A 26,105-nucleotide genomic window follows, 5' to 3' on the forward strand; every position below is an offset into this window, starting at 1 on the left:
ATGGAAATTAAATACTTGTGTATTGAAATGCCATTTTTTCTTTTGACATTCTTTTACAGAACTTTTAATCAATGCTGAGCATTGTGGGTTTTTTTCTTTCTTTATCATGTGTTGTAAAAAAAAAAGTCCAAGCTTTAATCGCTTAAGTCGTCTGTGCTCATCTCTTTAGAAAAGGCCTCGAGCCTGACATCAACAAACGAGTCTTTATCTTCCCACATGCGTGTTTTAACGAGGGTCAGGGGTCAAATGACCATTAAACAGGGAAATAACAAGACATTCCTACATGCTTCCCTGGAAGCAGGACTTTGGGACTGGAATGTTGCTTTTGAGAAGAACGAAAATGAAAACGTTTACTTTCCTTCAGCGTTCACGGCAACTGTGGTTTAAATCCAAAGCAGCTGTCGTGTCGTGTTTAAACTTCCAGTCACTTCACTTCTTCACTTGCTCTCAGTTTTTCTTGTCAAACTGTATGAAAGCATCAAGTTCACGCTTCACTGCCATTAATCATTTATTTCATCCAAAGCAAACAACAAAACCCTTAGAAAGGTTCAAACCAGAACGGATGCAGGAACAAATGTTACCTCGTAACACTGACACACATCAAAGTCGTTGTTCACTCAAAAGCTTGCTCTGCTGACCAGGATTGACATGTTTACAAAAAATGTTTCTTACTCTACGTGAGGAGTTGAGTTACACAAGCAGCTTCTGTCTTAATGAAGTTTGTATGGAGACAAAACGTTTTCTGGAAAAAGTCTGTCTATCTGTCTGTGTGTCTGTGTGTCTGTCTGTCTGTCTGTGTATCTGTGTGTCTGTGTGTCTGTGTATCTGTGTGTCTGTGTGTCTGTGTATCTGTGTGTCTGTGTGTCTGTGTATCTGTGTGTCTGTGTGTCTGTGTATCTGTGTGTCTGTGTGTCTGTGTATCTGTGTGTCTGTGTGTCTGTGTGACTGTGTATCTGTGTGTCTGTGTGTCTGTGTATCTGTGTATCTGTGTGTCTGTGTGTCTGTGTATCTGTGTGTCTGTGTATCTGTGTATCTGTGTGTCTGTGTATCTGTGTGTCTGTGTGTCTGTGTGTCTGTGTATCTGTGTATCTGTGTGTCTGTGTGTCTGTGTATCTGTGTGTCTGTGTATCTGTGTGTCTGTGTGTCTGTGTATCTGTGTGTCTTTGTGTCTGTGTGTCTGTGTGTCTGTGTGTCTGTGTGTCTGTGTATCTGTGTGTCTGTGTGTCTGTGTATCTGTGTGTCTGTGTGTCTGTGTATCTGTGTATCTGTGTGTCTGTGTATCTGTGTGTCTGTGTGTCTGTGTGTCTGCGTGTCTGCGTGTCTGCGTATCTGCGTGTCTGCGTGTCTGCGTGTCTGCGTGTCTGCGTGTCTGCGTTTCTGCGTGTCTGCGTGTCTGCGTGTCTGCGTGTCTGCGTGTCTGCGTGTCTGCGTGTCTGCGTATCTGTGTGTCTGTGTTTCTGTGTGTCTGTGTGTCTGCGTATCTGCGTGTCTGCGTGTCTGCGTGTCTGCGTTTCTGCGTGTCTGCGTGTCTGCGTGTCTGCGTGTCTGCGTATCTGCGTGTCTGCGTTTCTGCGTGTCTGTGTGTCTGTGTGTCTGTGTGTCTGCGTTTCTGTGTACCTGTGTATCTGTGTGTCTGCGTGTCTGCGTGTCTGCGTGTCTGTGTGTCTGTGTGTCTGCGTGTCTGCGTATCTGTGTGTCTGTGTGTCTGTGTATCTGTGTGTCTGCGTTTCTGTGTGTCTGTGTGTCTGTGTGTCTGTGTGTCTGTGTGTCTGTGTATCTGTGTGTCTGTGTATCTGTGTGTCTGTGTATCTGTGTATCTGTGTGTCTGTGTATCTGTGTGTCTGTGTGTCTGTGTATCTGTGTGTCTTTGTTTCTGTGTGTCTGTGTGTCTGTGTATCTGTGTATCTGTGTGTCTGTGTGTCTGTGTATCTGTGTGTCTGTGTGTCTGTGTATCTGTGTATCTGTGTGTCTGTGTGTCTGTGTATCTGTGTGTCTGTGTGTCTGTGTATCTGTGTGTCTTTGTTTCTGTGTGTCTGTGTGTCTGTGTATCTGTGTGTCTGTGTATCTGTGTATCTGTGTATCTGTGTGTCTGTGTATCTGTGTATCTGTGTATCTGTGTGTCTGTGTATCTGTGTGTCTGTGTATCTGTGTGTCTGTGTATCTGTGTGTCTGTGTGTCTGTGTATCTGTGTGTCTGTGTGTCTGTGTTTCTGTGTGTCTGTGTGTCTGTGTTTCTGTGTGTCTGTGTGTCTGTGTATCTGTGTGTCTGTGTATCTGTGTGTCTGTGTGTCTGTGTGTCTGTGTATCTGTGTATCTGTGTGTCTGTGTATCTGTGTATCTGTGTGTCTGTGTGTCTGTGTATCTGTGTGTCTGCGTGTCTGCGTATCTGCGTGTCTGCGTATCTGCGTGTCTGCGTGTCTGCGTGTCTGCGTATCTGTGTGTCTGTGTTTCTGTGTGTCTGTGTGTCTGTGTGTCTGTGTATCTGTGTGTCTGTGTGTCTGTGTGTCTGTGTCTGTGTGTCTGTGTGTCTGTGTGTCTGTGTATCTGTGTGTCTGTGTGTCTGTGTATCTGTGTGTCTGTGTATCTGTGTGTCTGTGTGTCTGTGTATCTGTGAGTCTGTGTATCTGTGTGTCTGTGTTTCTGTGTGTCTGTGTGTCTGTGTGTCTGCGTGTCTGCGTTTCTGTGTGTCTGCGTATCTGCGTGTCTGTGTGTCTGTGTTTCTGTGTGTCTGTGTATCTGTGTGTCTGCGTGTCTGCGTATCTGTGTGTCTGTGTTTCTGTGTGTTTGTGTGTCTGTGTGTCTGTGTATCTGTGTGTCTGTGTGTCTGTGTATCTGTGTGTCTGTGTGTCTGTGTATCTGTGTGTCTGTGTGTCTGTGTTTCTGTGTGTCTGTGTGTCTGCGTGTCTGTGTGTCTGTGTATCTGTGTGTCTGTGTGTCTGTGTATCTGTGTGTCTGTGTGTCTGTGTTTCTGTGTGTCTGTGTTTCTGTGTGTCTGTGTGTCTGTGTGTCTGTGTGTCTGTGTGTCTGTCAAAATAAACGTTTCCTGTTTTATGTTACATAAATATAAATAAATATATAAATTATTTCTGTTTGCTAAATGCCACAATAATGACAAAGATAATTGTTTATTACATTATGTTATGTATACATTATTATGACATTTTTTTTATTATTTTCTTTAAAGTCATAAGTTTACATACATGAAGGTAACTGAGCCTTTAAAGCCCTTCAGATGATGATGATGATGATGATGATGAAGATGAAGCTGAAGATGAAGATGATGACGATGATGATGACAATGAGGATGATGATAACGATGATGATGACGATGATGAAGATGATGATGATGATGATAACGATGATGATGATTATGATGATGATAACGATGATGATGATGAAGATGATGAAAATGATGATGATGATGATGATAATGATGATGATGACGATGATGATGATGATAACGATGATGATGACGATGATGATGATGATGATGATAACGATGATGATGTTGATGAAGATGACGATGATGAAGATGATGATGATGATGATAACGATGATTATGATGATGATAACGATGATGATGATGAAGATGATGATGATGATGATGATAACGATGATGATGACGATGATGATGATGATGATAACGATGATGATGATGATGAAGATGACGATGATGAAGATGATGATGATGATGATGATGATAACGATGATGATGATGATGATGAAGATGATGTTGATGTCGTTGGAAGCTTCAGGTTTATTGACAACATTTGAGTGGATTTGAGTCACACCTATGGATGCATTTGAAGACACACCTGAACCTCAATGTTTCTCTGCGAACATATCATGGTCAAAAGAAGTCCGACCTCAGGAAGAGGATTGTGGACTTGCATAAGTCTGCTTCATCCTTGGTTTCTAGAAGGTGCCACTTTCACCTGTGCAGACCATCAGCAGCAGAAACGCCATGAATGTCCATCATGTCTCAGGACGAGACGCTTCAACAGCAGCTAAAGATCTTGTGAAGACCCTGAAGCTGGTGAGATGTGTCATGATCCACAGTGAGTCCTGGGCGTGAAAACATTACTCCTACAGTAAAATAAAAGGGCCAGAATACAGTTTGCAGATGCACACATGGACAAAGATCTTCATGTCCTGTGGTCTGAAGGAACAAGAATGGTTTGTTCATAATGACCACAGTTACGTTTGAAGCTTCCAAGCCTGAGAACATCATCTCAACTGTGAACTCCATCATGTTATGTAGTTGTTTGGCTGCAGGAGCGACTGGCGTCACAAACTAGATCATGAGAATGATGTGGAACTACTGAAGACATCAGGAAGTTGAAGTTTGGTTCAAACGTTTCTCAAATGGACAACGACCCAAAGCTACTGACAAACTGGTTACAGAGGCTTAAGGATAAGAAAGTGTTTTTGAGTGAACATCACGAAGACCTCAAGTCAACAAGTAGGCAGATTTGATGTGTGAGCAAGAATCACTATAAACTCACTTGTTCTGTCAGGAGGAAGAAGTGCTGAGAAGCTGTCCGTCTACATGTCTGTCTACATGTCCGTCTACATGTCAGTCTACATGTCCGTCTACATGTCCGTCTACATGTCTGTCTACATGTCTGTCTACATGTCCGTCTACATGTCCGTCTACATGTCAGTCTACATGTCCGTCTACATGTCTGTCTACATGTCTGTCTACATGTCCGTCTACATGTCCGTCTACATGTCAGTCTACATGTCCGTCTACATGTCTGTCTACATGTCTGTCTACATGTCTGTCTACATGTCCGTCTACATGTCTGTCTACATGTCTGTCTACATGTCCGTCTACATGTCTGTCTACATGTCTGTCTACATGTCTGTCTACATGTCAGTCTACATGTCTGTCTACATGTCCGTCTACATGTCAGTCTACATGTCCGTCTACATGTCTGTCTACATGTCTGTCTACATGTCCGTCTACATGTCTGTCTACATGTCTGTCTACATGTCTGTCTACATGTCTGTCTACATGTCCGTCTACATGTCGTCTACATGTCTGTCTACATGTCGTCTACATGTCTGTCTACATGTCGTCTACATGTCTGTCTACATGTCAGTCTACATGTCTGTCTACATGTCCGTCTACATGTCCGTCACCATGTCCGTCTACATGTCTGTCTACATGTCTGTCTACATGTCTGTCTACATGTCTGTCTACATGTCTGTCTACATGTCTGTCTACATGTCTGTCTACATGTCTGTCTACATGTCTGGATTAACTGCTGCTTCTTTCCTACTTTATCGCTGTTTAAACAACTTCAGACCAAAACCTCTGTCAGATCGAACGTCCTCAGGCTTCCAAATCAAAGTCTTCAGACAAAACGAGACGAGACATGACCAATGTTAATGTTCGAGTCTAATTCTGTCTCTGATCTCACTTCCTATTTATCGTTCACATCCTGACACGTCCAGCGACTTCCTCACATGCCTCCTGCCAACAATCCACTGGATTATGTTTTTAAATGAGGAGTTGACAACATATGTTTTAGATCAAGCTCCTCCTGAAACGATCCCTCCATGTTTCATGTTCTCTGCTGCCGTGTGCATCTGTGTTCCATGTGTCCACGCTTGTGTTGACAGGAAGTCCACGAGATTCTGTTCGTCCGGCGCCAGAGGCTGGAGTCGCTCGGAGGCTTCTGTCTGCTGCTGCTGCACTCACTGTCCCACATCACAGTCAAGGAAATGAACACTGACTCCAGCCCAGCCTTCCAGGAGGTTTTCTTCAAGGTCCCAGTAATCCTCAGTCGTCCAGTGTTTTTCCACTGTTTGCTCAACCAGTGGCTTCTTGTGCAGGTTCTGCAGGCGAGCCTCGGAGATCTGCTACAGGCCCGGACCTGCAGGCAATCAATTTAATTCACTTTTATTTCAAGTGTCTTTAAATAACTAAGTTATCTCAGGACACTTTACAGTTGAAGTAAGACTTTAGTTGATGAAGGAACAGATCCAACATTTCAATTTGGCAGGAGGCAGGACGCTGGAGGGAGCGAGTCCTGGCGAGGAAGAGAGCCGGAACTTCAGCGACGACACAAGAGCGACAGTGAAGTAAGAGACCTTGTTTCCTGTGCAGGAAAGTTTCTCTGCAGCTGTTGAGTTCATGCGTGTCTGTGATCGTGACAGGAAACCAGAGCGCTTGAAAGAAAACACAAGGACATGTGTCTGTTCTCTCACCTGGAAGATCTACTGACGCAGTGAAGGTCAAAGAGTCTCGCTGGGACCAGAAGGAGTTTGTCAAATAAAGGTTTCTTTGATTGTTGATAGTCTGGAGACAAAACCAGCCTCAGGTCGAAGCAAAGCTTTGTGTCTGACGTTTGAATGTTTTGCTGCTTCTCGTGTTCAATTAAAGCTTAAATGTTTCTGGACGTTCTGAGGGTCTTTCAGGAGCAGGAGGAGAAGTTGATTGACAGGAAGAACAAAGTCAGGTCAACTAAAGCGTGTCTGGTTGACACATTAGAGGGAAGCCCCGGGTCAGACCTAAGACACGCTGGACAAGTGATGGTTGTGATCTTCCTGTTGTCTTCTAGGACATCTAGGCCTCTTTCATGGGCTTGCTGCCCCCACGTCCTGACCGTGCAAAATGAAAGAAACTTTGACAAGTTTGGTAAAAAAAAGCCTTTTGTTTAATTGGATCTATTTAGAACAGAGTGATCAGCATCGATTAGAATATCAAAAATAAATCTCAACAAAGAAAACACACATGTCGAGATAAAGTCCAGATCATTGCGCCGTGACTTTGAGGGCGATGAAGATGATGAGCAAAATAATCCCGACCACCAGCGCCACGATGTTGAGGATCTTGGCGATCCTGGAGGCGTCGGCGGCGATGACAGCGTCTCCGGTGGCGTTCGCCGTCTGAGCCTGAAAGAACAAAACTTGACTCGTGATCACATGATGTCGACCTTCGTCGAGATACGTTTCAGGAAGAACTTTAAATGTCAAACAAGATTGTTTCATTATTTCTTATCACGCCTTCCTCCCCTCCCCCCCCCCACTTCCTCCCTTCATCACCCCTCCCTTCCTCCATCACCCCCCCACACCCATTAAACTTCCCCGAAGGCCCCGCCCCCCCCGACCCCTCGCCCCTCCCTCATCCATCAGCAGCTAAAACAAACAAACAATTGAAGGAGTTTCTTTGACTAAATAATACTAATTGCATGAGATCAATGATGAATCAAAGATAAATCAACGATGAATCAAAGATAAGTCAAAGATAAGTCAAAGAAGACGAAGATGAAAGGAGAGAACAGTACCTTGCACGAGAACACGATGGCTGCGATGCCCAGAGGCAGACAACAGCACAGGGTGTTGAAGATGGACCAGCCCAGGTAGGTCGTGGACTGAGCTCGAGTCTGTCCTCCTTCCATGTCTACTCTCTTTGTGGCTGGAGATGCTTCGAACTCAAGACTCGCGTGTGATCCTCCGTGGAATTCCTGCTCTTATATACCGGGGGGGAGGAGTCTGAGGGGTCTGAGGGGTCTGAGGGGTTCGAGGGTGGAGCTCTGAGAGTCTCTGAGGGTTTTACACCAAAATAAACCTTTGGTTGTTTTAAAAACTCAGGCAGTTGTTACGAAACTTTCCCTTGAAACAGATTTCAATGACCACTTTTGACTTGAAAACATAAAACTTGAAAATAAACTGAGAAAAGACTTGTTCTTGTTGGACTTTTGAGTTGAAAATGCATGTTGCTCACTTCATTTTGAAGGACATCTATTCCTCCTTTAAGCTTCTAGGTTCGCGAGTAGGTCGAGGGTCAGAGCAGGAAACTGGAGCTTCTGTAACATTGGATCAGTTATGAAGACCTTATTGAGGACGATGTGAAGTTTTCACTTTCATTCTCGTCTTGAACGCTTCTTCACCCGTGAACGAGCGCGAGGGAAAAACCAAACATCCGTCCTGAGAGTTCCACAATCGTTGGCTCATGCCAAGACAATGACTCATAGAATAATGTGATTTTTATTTCTATTGTTTAATTAAATTCAATTGAAATCTTGAAAATAAATTAAAACAATGATAAAAAGTAAACGTTCTTAATCTTGAGAGAGCGTGTGTGTGTGTGTTTCACGAGCCAGGATGTCATTAATAACATTATTCACGTTAGAAAAAGAAAATCCATGATAATATTATAATATATGATGAGATAATCAATGTTATTTAAAAATATATATAAATACATCCGATGCTGGACTCGAGCAGCTTGGCAGAGGTCTGCGTTTGCTTTTCTATGAAAGTAAAACAGATTTTCATGCTTGATGTTCGTCGTGAAGGTTGATGAGTCAACAGTCAATTCTGTTTGTTGAACAGTAACAACAACAGATATGAATGTTTCTAGTGTTTCATTCAAACGTGATTTAATCAGTGTCTTCTTTCAGGGCAAAAAGAATGATCCTTCTTTTCTGGTCATTTCAGTGAAGGTCTCTTTGTTGTCACTTCAAGAGGTTTGTCTTCATGAGACTGGAAGCATGGAAGAAGTCCGTGAAGGGGGTCCGTGAAGGGGGTCTGTGGAGGAGGTCCGTGGAGTAGGTCTGTGGAGGAGGTCCGTGGAGTAGGTCTGTGGAGGAGGTCCGTGGAGTAGGTCTGTGGAGGAGGTCCGTGGAGGAGGTCTGTGGAGTAGGTCTGTGGAGGAGGTCCGTGGAGGAGGTCCGTGGAGTAGGTCTGTGGTGAAGTCCGTGGAGGAGGTACGTGGAGGAGGTCCGTGGAGGAGGTCCGTGGAGGAGGTCTGGACGACAGAAGGTTTCTCATCGAAGCTTGTGTGTTGTGCTCAGAGATACCACACTCTGGGATCTACGACATAAGCCTGAAAGAGGCAGAGCTTTATCTTCTGCTTGTCTATGAAGAGTGTTGAGGATTCTTTAGTTCGAGTCAGTCGTCATCATCATCATCATCATCATCCTTATCATCCTCATCTTCACTCTTATCTCTGCATGAAATCTATTTATAGTTCTCGGTCAGTGAGCAACAGTTGGCGTCAAAGGTTCCATCTTTACTTTACAAGGGAATGTGTACATAAAGATGTGTAAACATATTTGAAGTGTGTGGAAAGGCTCAGGTTTCTGTGGGCGTGGCTTCACCGTAACATCGAACCATATAAAGTAAATTAGTGTGAGACGCTGATGGAACTTGTGTCGTAGATAAACTTCCATTGAAACGTTAAGATCTGAAAACATGTTTTTCTAAGCTCACCGCTTCCTGTAGCGGTGAGCTTCAATGATACACATGCAAACATTCACACACACACAGAGAGCTTACCTGGTGGCATGGAGCAGCAGCAAGTCAGCATGACGTCACTCGAACCATGACTGGGACCAGAAACTACTACACACAAGTCTTCGAAGAGGACGAGACCATCAACGTCGTGCAGATTCACTCTGATGGTTACTCGTGACATTTGTGACGATCTGTGAACATTTGTTTGATATGAAACCTGTAATAAAGCACAATTTGATTTCATTTTGAATAACATCCCATAGTATTCATCATCAGTGCAGGTAATGTGTTGTGAAAATGACTATTGGTGATTTAGAAGTTGTAACAAAGTCTCTGTTTACCCCAGTTTGAGATCGACATAGAGTTCAACATGAACAATATTCAGGCAAAGCAGACATCATATGTTAATGAATCATGAATGAATTAATGCTTTATTTCAAACATGTTACATAAGAAAGTAAACTTAAGACAAACAAACAAAACCAATGACATTAGTCCAACAATAATTATAGTCAAAAGAATAATATTTACCCAACATGTCCAAATTAAGAAGGATGAAGCATAAGCTTGTCTATACCTAACCCTTCACTACTCAATATTAACCATCAACACCCAAAGTACATCAACAAAATACAAACATAAACAAACAAACATGCAGCAAAACACAGTGGAGATATTTAAGATAAATAGAGATAAACCACTGCTTTCTTGAAATCACCACACTTGCAATAACTTTCATAATGTTGTCATTCCATGTGATCTGGGTAACAGTAAAAACTGATTTAAATCATCAGTAATCATCATCGTTTAAAATAGCAACTGAAGAGCTATTTGTAAATTACACCCAAACTATGAAAGAGAAGACAGCACGTCTAAAAGCTTTGTTTGACCCACAGTACATGTTTGAACTTAAAAATATACATATTTATGTTATTGATAGGTGACTCAGGACTGCTGTTATACTATCAGAAAACTACACACACCAACATGATGTATTTGTTTGTAGTGGCCTGTGCTTCATTAAAACTTCTCTGACTTCAAGAGGCATGAAGGCCCTTGTAAAGCTGATATTTATACAACACATTCAGATGGTATCCTACTATCCTGTGAGAAGTTTGGTTCAAGGAGTCCAAAAATGAGGGAGAGGTTGTCATTCTTCTGTCAAGATGGTCTCTAAGTGTAACAGAATATGCAGACCTGATCCTTCAGGAATGGACTTAGGCAACTTTTTTTCTACTCAGACCTCAGAGCTGATATTTGGATATGTTATTCTAGACTCCATTCTGAGTTGAACTGTTGTGGTTTGATGTTGCTATGAACTTCCTGTGCCCCATGGTATCATAGGAAACTTTGAGAAATCTGGACTTTGAAGCTCTATAAATCGACCATTGTTAATTTAAATGATCTGAAACTTTTAGAGGTTCTTCATGTTCCATTTGTACACATATATGTTCAAGGGTGTTTCTCTAGGTGCTTCCTGAAGCTACTTCCGGTTTGGGAGGAGTTATCATTATGGTTCCACAAGCATATGATTTAAGAGGTGTCAAAGGTCACGCAGACCAAGTTTCATATGTCTGAGGGTCACAGAGGTCAAATTAGAGCAAAATAGCAACTGTTATGAAAAAATGTGCTTTTTGGCTCCTGTTTCTGGTCTGAGGCCCCTGGAGGTCTGAAAATTAGTGTGTGTGTTCATAATGAACTAAATATCAAACATGTAAATTTTGGTTTAAGTAGCTTTAGAAATCTCTGACCTATTGACCTATTTTGGCTATTGTGGCCTGTTGGACATGAAAGGGTTAATTCTATAACTTCAAGAGACTGTCACGTGGGCCCATGTGAAGTTAGAAAGATCAAATTTAATTTACATAGTTTGACGGTCCCCTAGTATCTATGTAAGAAATCTGGTGTCCATCGGTGCAAAAATGAGGGAGAGCTTGTCATTCTTCTGTCAAGATGGTCTCTGAATGTTACAAAATGACGACACCTGATTTTCCAGGAATGGATTTGGGAACTTTTTTTTTACTTGAACCTCAGAGCTGATATTTGGATATGTTATTCTAGACTCCATTCTGAGTTGAACTGTGGTGGTTTCGATGTTGCTATGAACTTCCTGTGCCCCATGGTATCATGGGAAACTTGGAGAAATCTGGACTTTGAAGCTCTATAAATCAACCATTGTTGATTTAAATGATCTGAAACTTTTAGAGGTTCTTCATGTTCCATTTGTACACATATATGTTCAAGGGTGTTTCTCTAGGTGCTCCCTGAAGCTACTTCCGGTTTGGGAGGAGTTATCATTATGGTTCCACAAGCATATGATTTAAGAGGTGTCAAAGGTCACGCAGACCAAGTTTCATATGTCTGAGGGTCACAGAGGTCACAAAAGAGCAAAAGAGCAACAGTCATGAAAAACACGTTTTTGGCCCCGGTTCATTCCCAGCGGGTCTGAAAATGAGCATGATAGTTCACACTAGCCTCAATATCAAGCCTCTGTTAATTAATGTACATGTTATTGATTACTAATGTATGATTATGTTTGAACTTATGCAATACATATTATTGATTAAGTGTGATTATAGATGTAATTATTCCAATAGTAGTAAACTTTTAACTTTTGGATAAGCTATTAACTCCCATATGAATATTGTACATGAGCTGCTTTTTATCAACCTGTCATAATAAAAGATATGAACTGTTATCATAAAAACTTTATTTAAATTTTTTAAGCATTCATTGGTATCAATTATAGGCATCTCTGAAGTTACAACTGAATTGATCATGTTGGGATGAATACTATGGGATGTTATTCAAAATGAAGTCAAATTGTGCTTTATTACAGGTTTCATATCAAACAAATGTTCACAGATCGTCACAAATGTCACGAGTGACCATCAGAGTGAATCTGCACGACGTTGATGGTCTCGTCCTCATCGAAGACTTGTGTGTAGTAGTTTCTGGTCCGAGTCATGGTTCGAGTGACGTCATGCTGACTTGCTGCTGCTCCTCAAAGGCTCTGAAGATCCTTCAAAGCCTCACCAGTCAAGCCCATGGTGCATCTTAAAAGAATAAGACAATAAGAATGATCAGCTGTACTTCTGTTCTTCACTTGCTAAATAAACTCTTACCTTGCTGTGACGCTGCCATGTGAGACAACTCTTCCAGGGAATCACAACGACTTGACAGAGACCAGAGGTGGTTCATCTCCTTCTCAAGAATCTTTCACTTCCTGCCGTCTCCTTACTGCCCTAACAGTGTCGAATCCTCTTTGTCCGAAAGTCAACAGAACCTGGAAAACATTGTATTAATGAAGTCATTTGATTCTGATCATTTGAAGTGTAAAATCTATTGAAAAAGACTCTTCAGTCTAGTGTACCTTCCACCTTGACGGGCACAACCAAGTGTTTCCAACAAAAGAAGCCAGAAAACCTTGACCATAAGCGTCAGCATGTCAGTGCGTCCTGCCACAGAAATGTATTGATCATTATTACCAAACATGACTATTTTAATGACCAAAGTGTGTATGATGTAACATCTCACCTGCTTTTGACATGTTGACCCCTTCCACCTCCAGTGGTTAGTCCAGCACCTGATATGCAGCACTCCATCTCACCTAGAAAAGAACATAGAATTGCATTTTAGATTATTTCCATGATGGGATGAGCTGTAGGTTTACAAGTTTGTGTTCACTATGTTACAAATATTACTCACTTACTTCACATTTGAAATCATTTGTCAGGAACCACAGAGAGAAAGGTTTCATGTCAAGCAGGTCTGGAGTTCTGGGCAGTTCTTGCAGGTCACTTCCATGCAAAAACAAAACAAAAACATACTAGTGCTCCCTTTTAAATATAATAAATCAATAAATACAAGCAAGTATACTTGATCATTCAGAGATAAGCTCTCCATGTTTCCTTCATCCATTGTTTGATTGTGTTTCCATCTGGTTTACCTATTTATGCTGGAATTTAAAATACGTTTCATTATAATTTTATATATATTCTTTCATTTAAAGAAAACAACAACAGATCAAATCCCTCATCCAAAAGGGTTAAAATAAACGTATACTTATATACTTTAATACGATAAATATGTTATCTGTATTAATATGCGGAAGTGATAAATGAAATCAATATCTTGAATATTAATAAAACAAATCGCCTACCATGACCTGCCAATATAGCAAACTTTTTATTGGAATATTGAATATATTTTCGTCCTTTCAAAATAACAAACAAAATATGTGTGTGAGTTGCATTATAATTTAAAAAGCTAAGTGTTAGCGAACTAGCTCTCGTGTTAACGCACCACAGAAAGTTACATTACACGCAATAAAACCTTATTTCTGAGTCGACTTAAAGCAATAATGATATCTTACCTCAATAGACGAGTGACGCGCACCTGGTTCCGTCAAGTTAATGAAACAAACGTGTGGACAAAATGCTATCGATCTTTGTCAACAAGTGTGACGTCATCATCCGGCGTTTGGAGGAAGGGGCGTTTATTAGCGTGTGTGACGTCACCTCTGCAGGATCGCGATTACTGTTGACAAACGTCACGTAGACGCTCAATAAACTAAAGCTAAATAAAAAGAAAACATATGTCCATAAATGCAATCTAAATGAAAGATTCTATTTTCATAGAAAAGCGCACCGGATTATAAAGAGGATCAAGCGAAATAGAACATATAATGATTCATAAAACAATGTCAACTTTATGGAGTTGAAACACCTACAAATATACAATATAGTCACTTTTACAAGACCTTTTAAGCATGTATTAATCCGCGAGAGCCTCTTGACTTCCGCGATGCGTGAACAATCCAAGCTTCAAAAAATTAAAATTAAGCATTTTTACCGATTTATATTCACTCTGTACCTCCTTAAAGTGGTTTGAGGTCGGTAAGCACAATCGGGGTTAGAATCGCACTGTTGACATTAAACATTTCAAGTGCGCTTCATAGTTGTAGAATTACGGTAGTCACGTCACGTTACCATGGCAACGAAGAGTTGGGCGACGCGTCAAATGTAACCCGGGTCGTTTTGAATCCGACGTCGGGGGGTGCTCTGTATATTACTGGGTGACCCGGGTAGGCAAATACCGCCGTTTTTTGTCCCCCCTGTAACGTTACCTTAGTGACGCCAGGGGGACATTGCACGGCGTAGGACGGTATGACGCCTTGGGTGTGAGGACGTGTTGAAGAACTGGGATCAGGTTATGTTTTTTTGTTCTGTCTTATTGTAAATATTTTTGTTTTTTTATTCCAGTAGCAGACTTGAGGAGCAGAGAGCCAACCACAGGTACTACAGTGACCCCAAAATACCACCCTATAACACCGGGGAGGACATTGAGAATTATCTCTTGCGTTTTGAACGCATCGCTAAAACCTGGAATTGGCCAGAGACTGAGTGGGCATGCCGGCTTGTTCCACTTCTGTCGGGGAAGGCGTTGGAGGCCTACACCGCGATGGATGAAGAGAGGGCCCACTGCTACAGAGACCAGAAGGCAGCTTTGCTGTTGAAGTTCGACATCTCGCCAGAGACTTACCGGCAGCAGTTCCGGACGGTGGCAAGGCCAGGAGGAGAAAACCCCACGGAGACCTATCATCGCCTGAAGGGACTCTACCGACGCTGGATTCGTCCTGAGCAGCACACCAAGGAGGAGGTCGGGGAGATCATCATCCTGGAACAGCTTCTTCGTGTTCTGTCTCCGGATGTAAGGACCTGGGTGAAGGAGCACGAACCACCGGATGGGCTCACAGCTGCTACACTGGCTCTCCAGTACCTCAACACCAGGAGAGTACCAGCTTCCTGGGCGAGCGGGGCAGCATCCAGACAACAACCACCACCACCACCACCACAGCACCATCACTGCGAGGCGGGAGTCGGTGAGCTAGGAGCCACGAGGTAACTCATACTCTGCCCCAAACCGACGTGGATCGGGTAAGGACTTTGTTTGCTTTTATTGCCAACAACCGGGCCATAAAGCATCTGTGTGCCCAGTGAGAAAGACAAAAATGACTGGAGCCTGTTATGCACCGAGGCCGGAAACTGATGAGACTGAGCAGTTGCACTGCTATAAAACTATTACTGTGAATGGGCAAGAGGTAACTGCACTTTTGGACATTGGTAGTCACAAATCTTTAATTAGACAGGATTTCGTCCCTGTAGGCTGTCTGGACTATAGCCAGCAAGAGGAGGTAACATGTGTACATGGGGATAAGCATACATATTCTACCGCTGAACTGACAGTAAAAGTAGATGGCCAGTCCTATTTAATGAACTTTGGAGTAGTGGAACGATTGCCGGTTGCAGCGCTCCTGGGAGTAGACTTTCCTGTGTTGTTACCCTTGCTGGGGGAAAATAAGCTAAATGTTTTTGGGAAAACACATATTAAGTGTAATGGTGATACATCCTGTCCTGTGTTAACTCGATTGACGACTAAGGTGGGTGCCCCACCACTCACAGACAATAACAGCGGTCTGTGTGAGCAGGACACCCCAAAGACCACTGACATTGACCCTTCCGTCCATCCGTTTTCAGACCTTGACCGTAGTCTGTTTAATGGTGGGACAAAGGGCCCCAAAAAGTCACGGCGACAGTGCCGCTTTGAGCAGCAGTTGAAGCTGTTAGAGCCTAATTCTTTAAAAACGGATGAGTTGTGGAATGTACCAGAGAACATCTCTTTACTGCAGAGGGAAGATGGTACATTATAACATTTGTTTGCCAAGGTTGGGGAGGCAAAAGAAAACTGTGTGGGGAAAGAAATTGTTGTGTTGGACAATGATGTTCTGTACGTGGTAGGTGATAAACACAAACGTCTAGTAGTTCCTGCGTGCTGTAGAGCACTGATCATGCACCTAGCACACACCATTCCATGGTCAGGACACTTGGGTCACCACAAAATATACTTACGCATCAGTTCCCGGTTTCATTGGCCATCCATATACACTGACACCCAACAGTATTGTGCTACATGCCCCACATGCCAAAAAACATGCTCTGCCCATAAGTCCGACCGAGCATACCTGCAATCTCTCCCTGTCATCACCACTCCATTCCGCAGGATTGCCATGGACGTTGTTGGACCACTGGTGAAAAGCAGTGCAGGTCACCAGTACATCCTGGTGGTCTGTGATTATGCGACCCGGTTCCCTGAGGCTTTTCCCCTGCGCACAATCACCGCCCCAGCTGTCCTTAGAGCACTGGTGCAACTGTTTTCCAGGGTTGGAATCCCTGACGAGATCCTGACCGACCAAGGTACCAACTTCACCTCCAGGCTTATGCAGCTGTATCACAAACAGTTGGGAATTTCCGCCATAAGGACCACACCCTACCATCCACAGACAGATGGTCTTGTAGAACGGTTCAACCAAACCCTGAAACGGATGTTGCAGAAGTTTGTGGACGACACCGGAAAAGACTGGGACCGTTGGTTACCATTTGTCCTCTTTGCTTATAGAGAGGTACCACAGGCCTCAACAGGGTTCTCCCCATTTGAACTCCTGTATGGTTGGGAGGTCCAAGGGCCATTGGATCTGCTTCAGAAAAGTTGGGAGGGTCCAGCCATTAGGCAGACCGACAAAGGGGTGGTGCAGTTTGTTCTGGAAATGAGGGAGCGACTGGCAAAGTACCGGGAGGAGGCGGAGGTCAACCTCCGGGAGGCCCAGCGAAGCCAGAAGAGGTGGTACGACCAACAGGCACGGTTCCGTGAGTTCCAGCCCGGCCAGAAGGTGCTTTTACTTCTTCCCTCTTCCACCAACAAACTCCTCAAGAAATGGCAAGGTCCGTATGTGGTTGTACGGAAAATGGGTCCCGTAACCTATGAGATTTTGCACCCAGAGAGGAAGAGACAGAAGCAGGTATACCATGTGAACCTACTAAAGGAGTGGAAGGACCGTCCGATCCAGACACCGAAGGTGGCTTTGCTTGCCCAGGAGGGGGACAGTGAGGAGGAGCTGGAGACGGGACCACAGACCATCAAAGAGGGGACATGTAGAACTGACCTGGCCCATCTGTATCCCGAACAAGAAGCCCAGCTCATGCAGCTCTTCAAAAAGGTGGCAGCCTTGTTCTCAGGCCAGTCGGGTAAGACCACTGTCGTGGAGCATGTCACCCGCCTGAAGAACAGCCAGCCCATCCGGCAGAGACCATATCGGGTCCCACAACATCTGGTTGGGAGGCTAAAGCTGGAAGTGGAGGAGATGCTACGACTGGGCGTGATTGAGCAATCGAACTCAGAGTGGTGCAGTCCAGTGGTCATAGTCTTCAAGAAAGATGGGTCACTGCGGATATGCATGGACTTCTGAAAACTCAACGCAGTATCAGAGTTTGACGCCTATCCTATGCCAAGGATTGAGGACTTGTTAGAGAAGGTCGGGGCAGCCAAGTTCATCACCACCCTTGACCTCTGTAAGGGATACTGGCAGGTACCACTGGCAAAAGCCAGTCGGCAATACACGGCATTCCGGACACCAGCAGGATTGTTCCAATTTACTAAGATGCCCTTCGGCCTGCACGGAGCCCAAGAGACGTTCCAGAGGCTTATGGACAGAGATCTCCAGGGCTGTGACCACTGTAGTGCGGCCTACCTGGATGATGTGGTGATTTTCGTGACGCTGGTCCTGGGGAAAATACGAGAGGCAGGATTGACACTCAACCCGTCAAAGTGTGAGTGGGCCCGGCAGAAGGTACGTTACTTGGGCTACCAGCTGGGAATGGGAGAGGTGAGGCCCCAAATGGACAAGGTGGAAGCGATCCGGGACTGCCCTCGACCACGCACCAAGAAAGAGCTTCGCTCCTTCCTGGGTTTGGCTGGTTGGTACCGGAGGTTTGTCAGCATCGCGACCCCACTAACAGCACTGACCTGTAAAGACCAGAGGAACCCGGTCACATGGACGGACGAGTGTGATGGAGCATTCAGGACCCTTAAAGACATTCTCTGTTCATCCCCTGTCCTCGTGAGCCCAGACTTTGGCAAGAAGTTTGTGGTGCAGGTGGATGCATCAGAGGTTGGACTGGGAGCAGTATTGGCCCAAGGAGACCCTAGAGAAGAACAGCCAGTCATGTATCTAAGCTGCAAGCTCCAACCTCGAGAGACCAGATACTCAGCCGTGGAGAAGGAGGGCCTGGCGATTAAGTGGGCACTGAAGAGTTTGAAATACTACCTGCTTGGCCGGGAATTCGACCTAGAGACTGATCATCGAGCTCTGACTTGGATGAACACCATGAAGGACTATAATAGTCGCCTCACACGGTGGTACCTCTCCCTGCAGCCTTTCAGATTTCAGATCAGGCATCGAGCGGGAAAAGACAATGTGGTGGCTGACTATTTGTCTAGGTTGCCACACATCGTCAACCTCCGAGAGGAGGGGGATAATGTCTTTCTCCTGAGTTGCACAGTGGAGCAACAAGGATCTAAACCACATTTAATGAGGAGAACGTTACAAACCTGTTGGTGAACCCTAGCTACGGAAGAACTGGGATCAGGTTATGTTTTTTTGTTCTGTCTTATTGTAAATATTTTTGGATTTTCTTTGGTTTCCTCTCACTGTATATATATCGAGCACCATTGGACTGGAAAAATAAATGCACAGTTGACTTTCCATATGTGAGATTTGTGATCGTTTTTCGAACGGGACGAGCCCCGCCACATTCTACTAAACCTGTGACACGTCAATGTCTTCTCTCTCCGACTGAAACTAACAAGATGTCAGTAAATAATGTACAGTTTATCTTTTCCTCTCTTTAAACGTCAGATCAACTCCATCCATCACAGAGGATCATCTCTCATGAGGTTCGAGGATCTTCAGGAAAAAGAAACTATTATCGACAACTGATTTTATTTTGACTTCCTTATCCGCCTTGTTTAGATCCACACAATATACAATATATTAATATATTAAAGATGAAAATATTACAGTTTTTCTCAGTTGCTTTGGTGTTTTTCTCTGAACAGAATGAAAATTCTCAGAACTATTAGTTTAACCTGCGCAACATTTAGTCATTTGAGCTCATCATAGTATTAGTGTTAGTCGTGTTAGTAGTTTTAACCAATGAAACTTAAGTCACTCAGGGATGAACACATGAATCTCAACATATGAACAAGCGCCACATAGTTTGGACCATTTCTACAATTCTGTTGGAGGATGGAGGGAGGAAGAGGATGGATGGAGGAAGAGGATGGAGGGAGGGAGGAAGAGGGAGAAGAGACAAATGCACAGAATCCTAATGCACTTAAGCTACACGTCAATCATCGACAGTGAAACACATGTTGGAAGAACGAGCATGAATTCAATCAAACATGTGGTATAGTATTGGTCAGTAATACATGTCATAATATCTCATTTACTCTACATTACTGTAGTTTTACTCTGCACCTCATAGGATTGAAAGACAAACTCACAGAAGTGCAAGAGGTTTGTTTTTACGTCACAACAAGAGGAAGATATTTGTGCAAAGATGACTTGAAACGATACAATAAGAATGAAAGACGTTCAAAGCTCGTCATAGAAGATAATAATGTGTTTGAAAACATTGAGAGTGGGTGAGAGAAATGATGCAAAGTGACATTTGAACGGAAGAGTGAAGGAGTGAAGGAGTGAAGGAGTGAAGTAGATCCGTCACCAGTATCTCAAACATGTCTTCTATGTCTACTCTCATGTTCAGGACTGTAAACGGTTTTACTTTGTACTGTTTTTCTTTCATGCATTACATTAGTAATACTGTAAATGTATTCAGAGAACATACTGTACAATATGTTTTACAAAACTCATGTTACACAGGAAAAGTTGTTCAAATTCATTCCATCCATCCATCCATCCATCCATCCATCCATCCATCCATCCATCCATCCATCCATCCATCCATGTGTTTCATTGACATGAAACCTTGCTGTTGAGGAAACTCTTTGTTAGTGAAGTACTTCTTGTCAGTTTACACTGAATGTTTTCATTGCTGAACGTTAATAGTGAGAAAATCACCAAAGCGACAGAAACACTGTAAAAACACCGATGTGATCCAAGAGTCGACACCGCCACCTGGTGTTCAACATTCATCATCGCAGGTTTATTCGTCTGTTTAATCCAGTGGTTCTTAACCTTGTTGGAGGAACCGAACCACCAGTTTCATAAAAGCATTCACTGAACCCTCTTTAGTGAAAAATAAAATATGATTTTTTTTTAAATTCAAGGCATGAATATGTATATATGTTTCTGTATTATAATTATGTATTCATGTCTAAAGTGTTCCTTTCTTTTTGCTGCTTGCGAGACTAGAGTTGATCAACTTGTTGTTTCAAATCATGATAGTACTCACTCATCAGTGATACATGTGAATCCATGTCGTACATATTCGACCACTTTCTTCTTTTTCCCGACATAGTTAGTATGGATTAAAGTATTAACAAGTAAATCACACTAGTACTACCACGACAGTTGTACTTCGACTACTGAGTACTAACTTCACTGCAGCACTGGTTGAACAAACAGTGAAACATGATCGTCTATCGATCTGTTTATGTCTACACGTATTTATGTGTGTTTATGTCGACAAGTATTTATGTGTGTTTATGTCGACACGTATTTATGTGTGTTTATGTCGACACGTATTTATGTGTGTTTATGTCGACACGTATTTATGAGTGTTTATGTCTACACATATTTATGTGTGTTTATGTCGACACGTATTTATGTGTGTTTATGTCGACAAGTATTTATGTGTGTTTATGTCGACACGTATTTATGTGTGTTTATGTCGACAAGTATTTATGTGTGTTTATGTCTACACGTATTTATGTGTGTTTATGTCGACAAGTATTTATGTGTGTTTATGTCGACAAGTATTTATGTGTGTTTATGTCGACACGTATTTATGTGTGTTTATGTCGACACGTATTTATGTGTGTTTATGTCGACAAGTATTTATGTGTGTTTATGTCGACACGTATTTATGTGTGTTTATGTCGACAAGTATTTATGTGTGTTTATGTCGACACGTATTTATGTGTGTTTATGTCGACAAGTATTTATGTGTGTTTATGTCGACACGTATTTATGTGTGTTTATGTCGACACGTATTTATGTGTGTTTATGTCGACAAGTATTTATGTGTGTTTATGTCGACACGTATTTATGTGTGTTTATGTCGACAAGTATTTATGTGTGTTTATGTCGACAAGTATTTATGTGTGTTTATGTCGACACGTATTTATGTGTGTTTATGTCGACACGTATTTATGTGTGTTTATGTCGACAAGTATTTATGTGTGTTTATGTCGACACGTATTTATGTGTGTTTATGTCGACACGTATTTATGTGTGTTTATGTCGACAAGTATTTATGTTTATGTATGTTTATGTATGTTTATGTTACAATTGTTTGCTAGAAATCAAACAATGGCTGAGTGAAAACACTTTACAGCTTAATGTGGACAAAACTGAAACTCTGGTGATTGCTCCTGATGATAAGATTCCAGGGTTGAGTCAGTACTTGGGTGACTTAGGTCAGTCTGTCAAACTGAGCCTGAGAAACCTGGGTGTTGTATTTGATAAAGACATGTCTCTTGTTCAACACTGTAGAAAACTGACCAGAAACTGTTTCCTTCAACTGAGAAAAATCTCTAAACTTAGGAAAATGTTGTCGGAACATGATCTGGATCTTATAATCCATGAGTTTGTTTCTTCTCGTCTGGACTATTGTAACAGTTTGTTTTCATGTCTTAACAAGAAGAATCGTCTCGTCTGCAGTTGATTCAGAACTCTGCAGCGAGAATTCTGACTCGCTCTAGTAGAAGAACTCACATTTCTCCGGTCCTTAAAACTCTTCACTGGCTTCCAGTTTCTTTCAGGATCAACTTTAAAATTCTGGTTCTTACTTTCAGATCTATTCATGGTCAGGCTCCTCCTTACATCACTGATCTGATCCAGCCTTACACCCCAGCTCGGGCTCTGAGGTCTGTGGATCAGAATCTACTGATGGTTCCACGCACACGGCTCAGGACCAGAGGAGAGAAATCTTTTCAGGCTGTTGCTCCTAAGCTTTGGAACAATCTTCTCTCTCTTTGCTCTTGATGATCTACTGACTCCTTTAAGAAACATCTTAAGACGTTTCTATTTGTTCAGGCTTTTCCTTGAATTTCTCGAACTCCTGTGTTGTTCTCGGTGTTGTCTTGATCTTTGAAGTATGTACTGTTTTGAGTATTGTTTTGATTGTTAAAGCGCTTTGTGACCCTGGTCTCGAAAAGCGCTATATAAATATATATTACTTACTTACTTACTATGTGTGTTTATGTCGACACGTATTTATGTGTGTTTATGTCGACACGTATTTATGTGTGTTTATGTCGACAAGTATTTATGTGTGTTTATGTCGACAAGTATTTATGTGTGTTTATGTCGACACGTATTTATGTGTGTTTATGTCGACAAGTATTTATGTGTGTTTATGTCGACAAGTATTTATGTGTGTTTATGTCGACACGTATTTATGTGTGTTTATGTCGACACGTATTTATGTGTGTTTATGTCGACACGTATTTATGTGTGTTTATGTCGACACGTATTTATGTGTGTTTATGTCGACAAGTATTTATGTGTGTTTATGTCGACACGTATTTATGTGTGTTTATGTCGACAAGTATTTATGTGTGTTTATGTCGACACGTATTTATGTGTGTTTATGTCGACACGTATTTATGTGTGTTTATGTCGACAAGTATTTATGTGTGTTTATGTCGACACGTATTTATGTGTGTTTATGTCGACAAGTATTTATGTGTGTTTATGTCGACAAGTATTTATGTGTGTTTATGTCGACACGTATTTATGTGTGTTTATGTCGACACGTATTTATGTGTGTTTATGTCGACAAGTATTTATGTGTGTTTATGTCGACACGTATTTATGTGTGTTTATGTCGACACGTATTTATGTGTGTTTATGTCGACAAGTATTTATGTGTGTTTATGTCGACAAGTATTTATGTGTGTTTATGTCGACACGTATTTATGTGTGTTTATGTCGACAAGTATTTATGTGTGTTTATGTCGACAAGTATTTATGTGTGTTTATGTCGACACGTATTTATGTGTGTTTATGTCGACACGTATTTATGTGTGTTTATGTCGACACGTATTTATGTGTGTTTATGTCGACACGTATTTATGTGTGTTTATGTCGACACATATTTATGTGTGTTTATGTCGACAAGTATTTATGTGTGTTTATGTCGACAAGTATTTATGTGTGTTTATGTCGACACGTATTTATGTGTGTTTATGTCGACACGTATTTATGTGTGTTTATGTCGACATTTATTTATGTGTGTTTATGTCGACACGTATTTATATGTGTTTATGTCGACACGTATTTATGTGTGTTTATGTCGATATTTATTTATGTGTGTTTATGTCTACACGTATTTATGTGTGTTTATGTCGAAAAGTATTTATGTGTGTTCATGTCGACACATATTTATGTGTGTTTATGTCTACACATATTTATGTGTGTTTATGTCGACACGTATTTATGTTTGTTTATGTCGACACTTATTTATGTGTGTTTATGTTGACACTTATTTATGTGTGTTTATGTCGACATATATTTATGTGTGTTTATGTTGACACGCATTTATGTGTGTTTTTGTCGACATATATTTATGTGTGTTTATGTCGACACGTATTTATGTGTGTTTATGTCGACATGTATTTTTGTGTGTTCATGTCTACACGTATTTATGTGTGTTTATGTCGACATGTATTCATGTGTGTTTATGTCGACACGTATTTATATGTGTTTATGTCGACACGTATATATATGTGTTTATGTCGACACATATTTATGTGTGTTTATGTCGACACGTATTTATATGTGTTTATGTCTACACGTATTTATGTGTGTTTATGTCGACACGTATTCATGTGTGTTTATGTCGACACGTATTTATGTGTGTTTATGTCGACACGTATTTATATGTGTTTATGTCTACACGTATTTATGTGTGTTTATGTCGACACGTATTTATGAGTGTTTATGTCGACACGTATTCATGTGTGTTTATGTCGACATTTATTTATGTGTGTTTATGTCGACAAGTATTTATATGTGTTTATGTCGACACGTATTTATGTGTGTTTATGTCGACATGTATTTATGTGTGTTTATGTCGACATGTATTTATATGTGTTTATGTCGACACGTATTCATGTGTGTTTATGTCGACACGTATTTATGTGTGTTTATGTCGACACGTATTTATATGTGTTTATGTCTACACGTATTTATGTGTGTTTATGTCGACACGTATTTATGAGTGTTTATGTCGACACGTATTCATGTGTGTTTATGTCGACATTTATTTATGTGTGTTTATGTCGACACGTATTTATGTGTGTTTATGTCGACACGTATTTATGTGTGTTTATGTCGACACGTATTTATGTGTGTTTATGTCGACACGTATTTATGTGTGTTTATGTTGACACGTATTTATGTGTGTTTATGTCGACACGTATTTATGTGTGTTTATGTCGACAAGTATTTATGTGTGTTTATGTCGACAAGTATTTATGTGTGTTTATGTCGACACGTATTTATGTGTGTTTATGTCGACAAGTATTTATGTGTGTTTATGTCGACAAGTATTTATGTGTGTTTATGTCGACACGTATTTATGTGTGTTTATGTCGACACGTATTTATGTGTGTTTATGTCGACAAGTATTTATGTGTGTTTATGTCGACAAGTATTTATGTGTGTTTATGTCGACACGTATTTATGTGTGTTTATGTCGACACGTATTTATGTGTGTTTATGTCGACACGTATTTATGTGTGTTTATGTCGACACATATTTATGTGTGTTTATGTCGACAAGTATTTATGTGTGTTTATGTCGACAAGTATTTATGTGTGTTTATGTCGACACGTATTTATGTGTGTTTATGTCGACACGTATTTATGTGTGTTTATGTCGACATTTATTTATGTGTGTTTATGTCGACACGTATTTATATGTGTTTATGTCGACACGTATTTATGTGTGTTTATGTCGACATTTATTTATGTGTGTTTATGTCGACATATATTTATGTGTGTTTATGTTGACATGTATTTATGTGTGTTTTTGTCGACATATATTTATGTGTGTTTATGTTGACACGTATTTATGTGTTTATGTCGAAAAGTATTTATGTGTGTTTATGTCGACACGTATTTATGTGTGTTTATGTCTACACATATTTATGTGTGTTTATGTCGACACGTATTTATGTGTGTTTATGTCGACACTTATTTATGTGTGTTCATGTCGACACGTATTTATGTGTGTTTATGTCTACACATATTTATGTGTGTTTATGTCGACACGTATTTATGTGTGTTTATGTCGACACGTATTTATGTGTGTTTATGTCTACACATATTTATGTGTGTTTATGTCGACACGTATTTATGTGTGTTTATGTCGACACGTATTTATGTGTGTTTATGTCTACACATATTTATGTGTGTTTATGTCGAAAAGTATTTATGTGTGTTCATGTCGACACGTATTTATGTGTGTTTATGTCTACACATATTTATGTGTGTTTATGTCGACACGTATTTATGTGTGTTTATGTCGACACTTATTTATGTGTGTTCATGTCGACACGTATTTATGTGTGTTTATGTCTACACATATTTATGTGTGTTTATGTCGACACGTATTTATGTGTGTTCATGTCGACACGTATTTATGTGTGTTCATGTCGACACGTATTTATGTGTGTTTATGTCTACACATATTTATGTGTGTTTATGTCGACACGTATTTATGTGTGTTTATGTCGACACTTATTTATGTGTGTTTATGTCGACATATAT

General features: G+C 41.3%; 2 protein-coding genes and 1 long non-coding RNA gene across 3 annotated transcripts in view; 1 reads left to right on the forward strand and 2 right to left on the reverse strand.

Annotated features, from left to right (window-relative positions):
• The window catches only part of LOC148074570 (uncharacterized), a 104,800-nt gene extending 98,416 nt beyond the window's left edge, over positions 1-6,384 (forward strand). The window contains exons 30-33 of the mRNA XM_087796060.1: positions 5,628-5,774; positions 5,841-5,887; positions 6,011-6,089; positions 6,165-6,384. Of these exons, the coding sequence (XP_087652186.1) occupies positions 5,628-5,774; positions 5,841-5,887; positions 6,011-6,089; positions 6,165-6,239 (348 nt within the window). The 3' untranslated portion in view covers positions 6,240-6,384. The remainder of the gene's footprint in view (positions 1-5,627; positions 5,775-5,840; positions 5,888-6,010; positions 6,090-6,164) is intronic.
• A 257-nt stretch (positions 6,385-6,641) lies between these two features.
• On the reverse strand, positions 6,642-7,467 carry LOC148074571 (dispanin subfamily A member 2b-like). The gene is made up of 2 exons (XM_087795918.1): positions 7,295-7,467; positions 6,642-6,902 (listed from the first exon to the last, which is right to left on the reverse strand). The coding sequence occupies exons 1-2, from the start codon at positions 7,406-7,408 to the stop codon at positions 6,762-6,764; spliced, it is 255 nt and encodes an 84-aa protein (XP_087652044.1). The 5' UTR covers positions 7,409-7,467; the 3' UTR covers positions 6,642-6,761.
• A 4,534-nt stretch (positions 7,468-12,001) lies between these two features.
• LOC148074572 (uncharacterized) lies at positions 12,002-12,677 on the reverse strand. The gene is made up of 3 exons (XR_015711881.1): positions 12,622-12,677; positions 12,374-12,534; positions 12,002-12,304 (listed from the first exon to the last, which is right to left on the reverse strand). It is a non-coding gene; the product is annotated as an uncharacterized LOC148074572 (long non-coding RNA).
• Positions 12,678-26,105: the final 13,428 nt, after the last annotated feature.

The sequence above is a fragment of the Callionymus lyra genome, chromosome 7 (assembly GCF_982586985.1).
Source record: "Callionymus lyra chromosome 7, fCalLyr1.hap1.1, whole genome shotgun sequence".
In the NCBI taxonomy this organism is placed as follows: domain Eukaryota; kingdom Metazoa; phylum Chordata; class Actinopteri; order Syngnathiformes; family Callionymidae; genus Callionymus; species Callionymus lyra.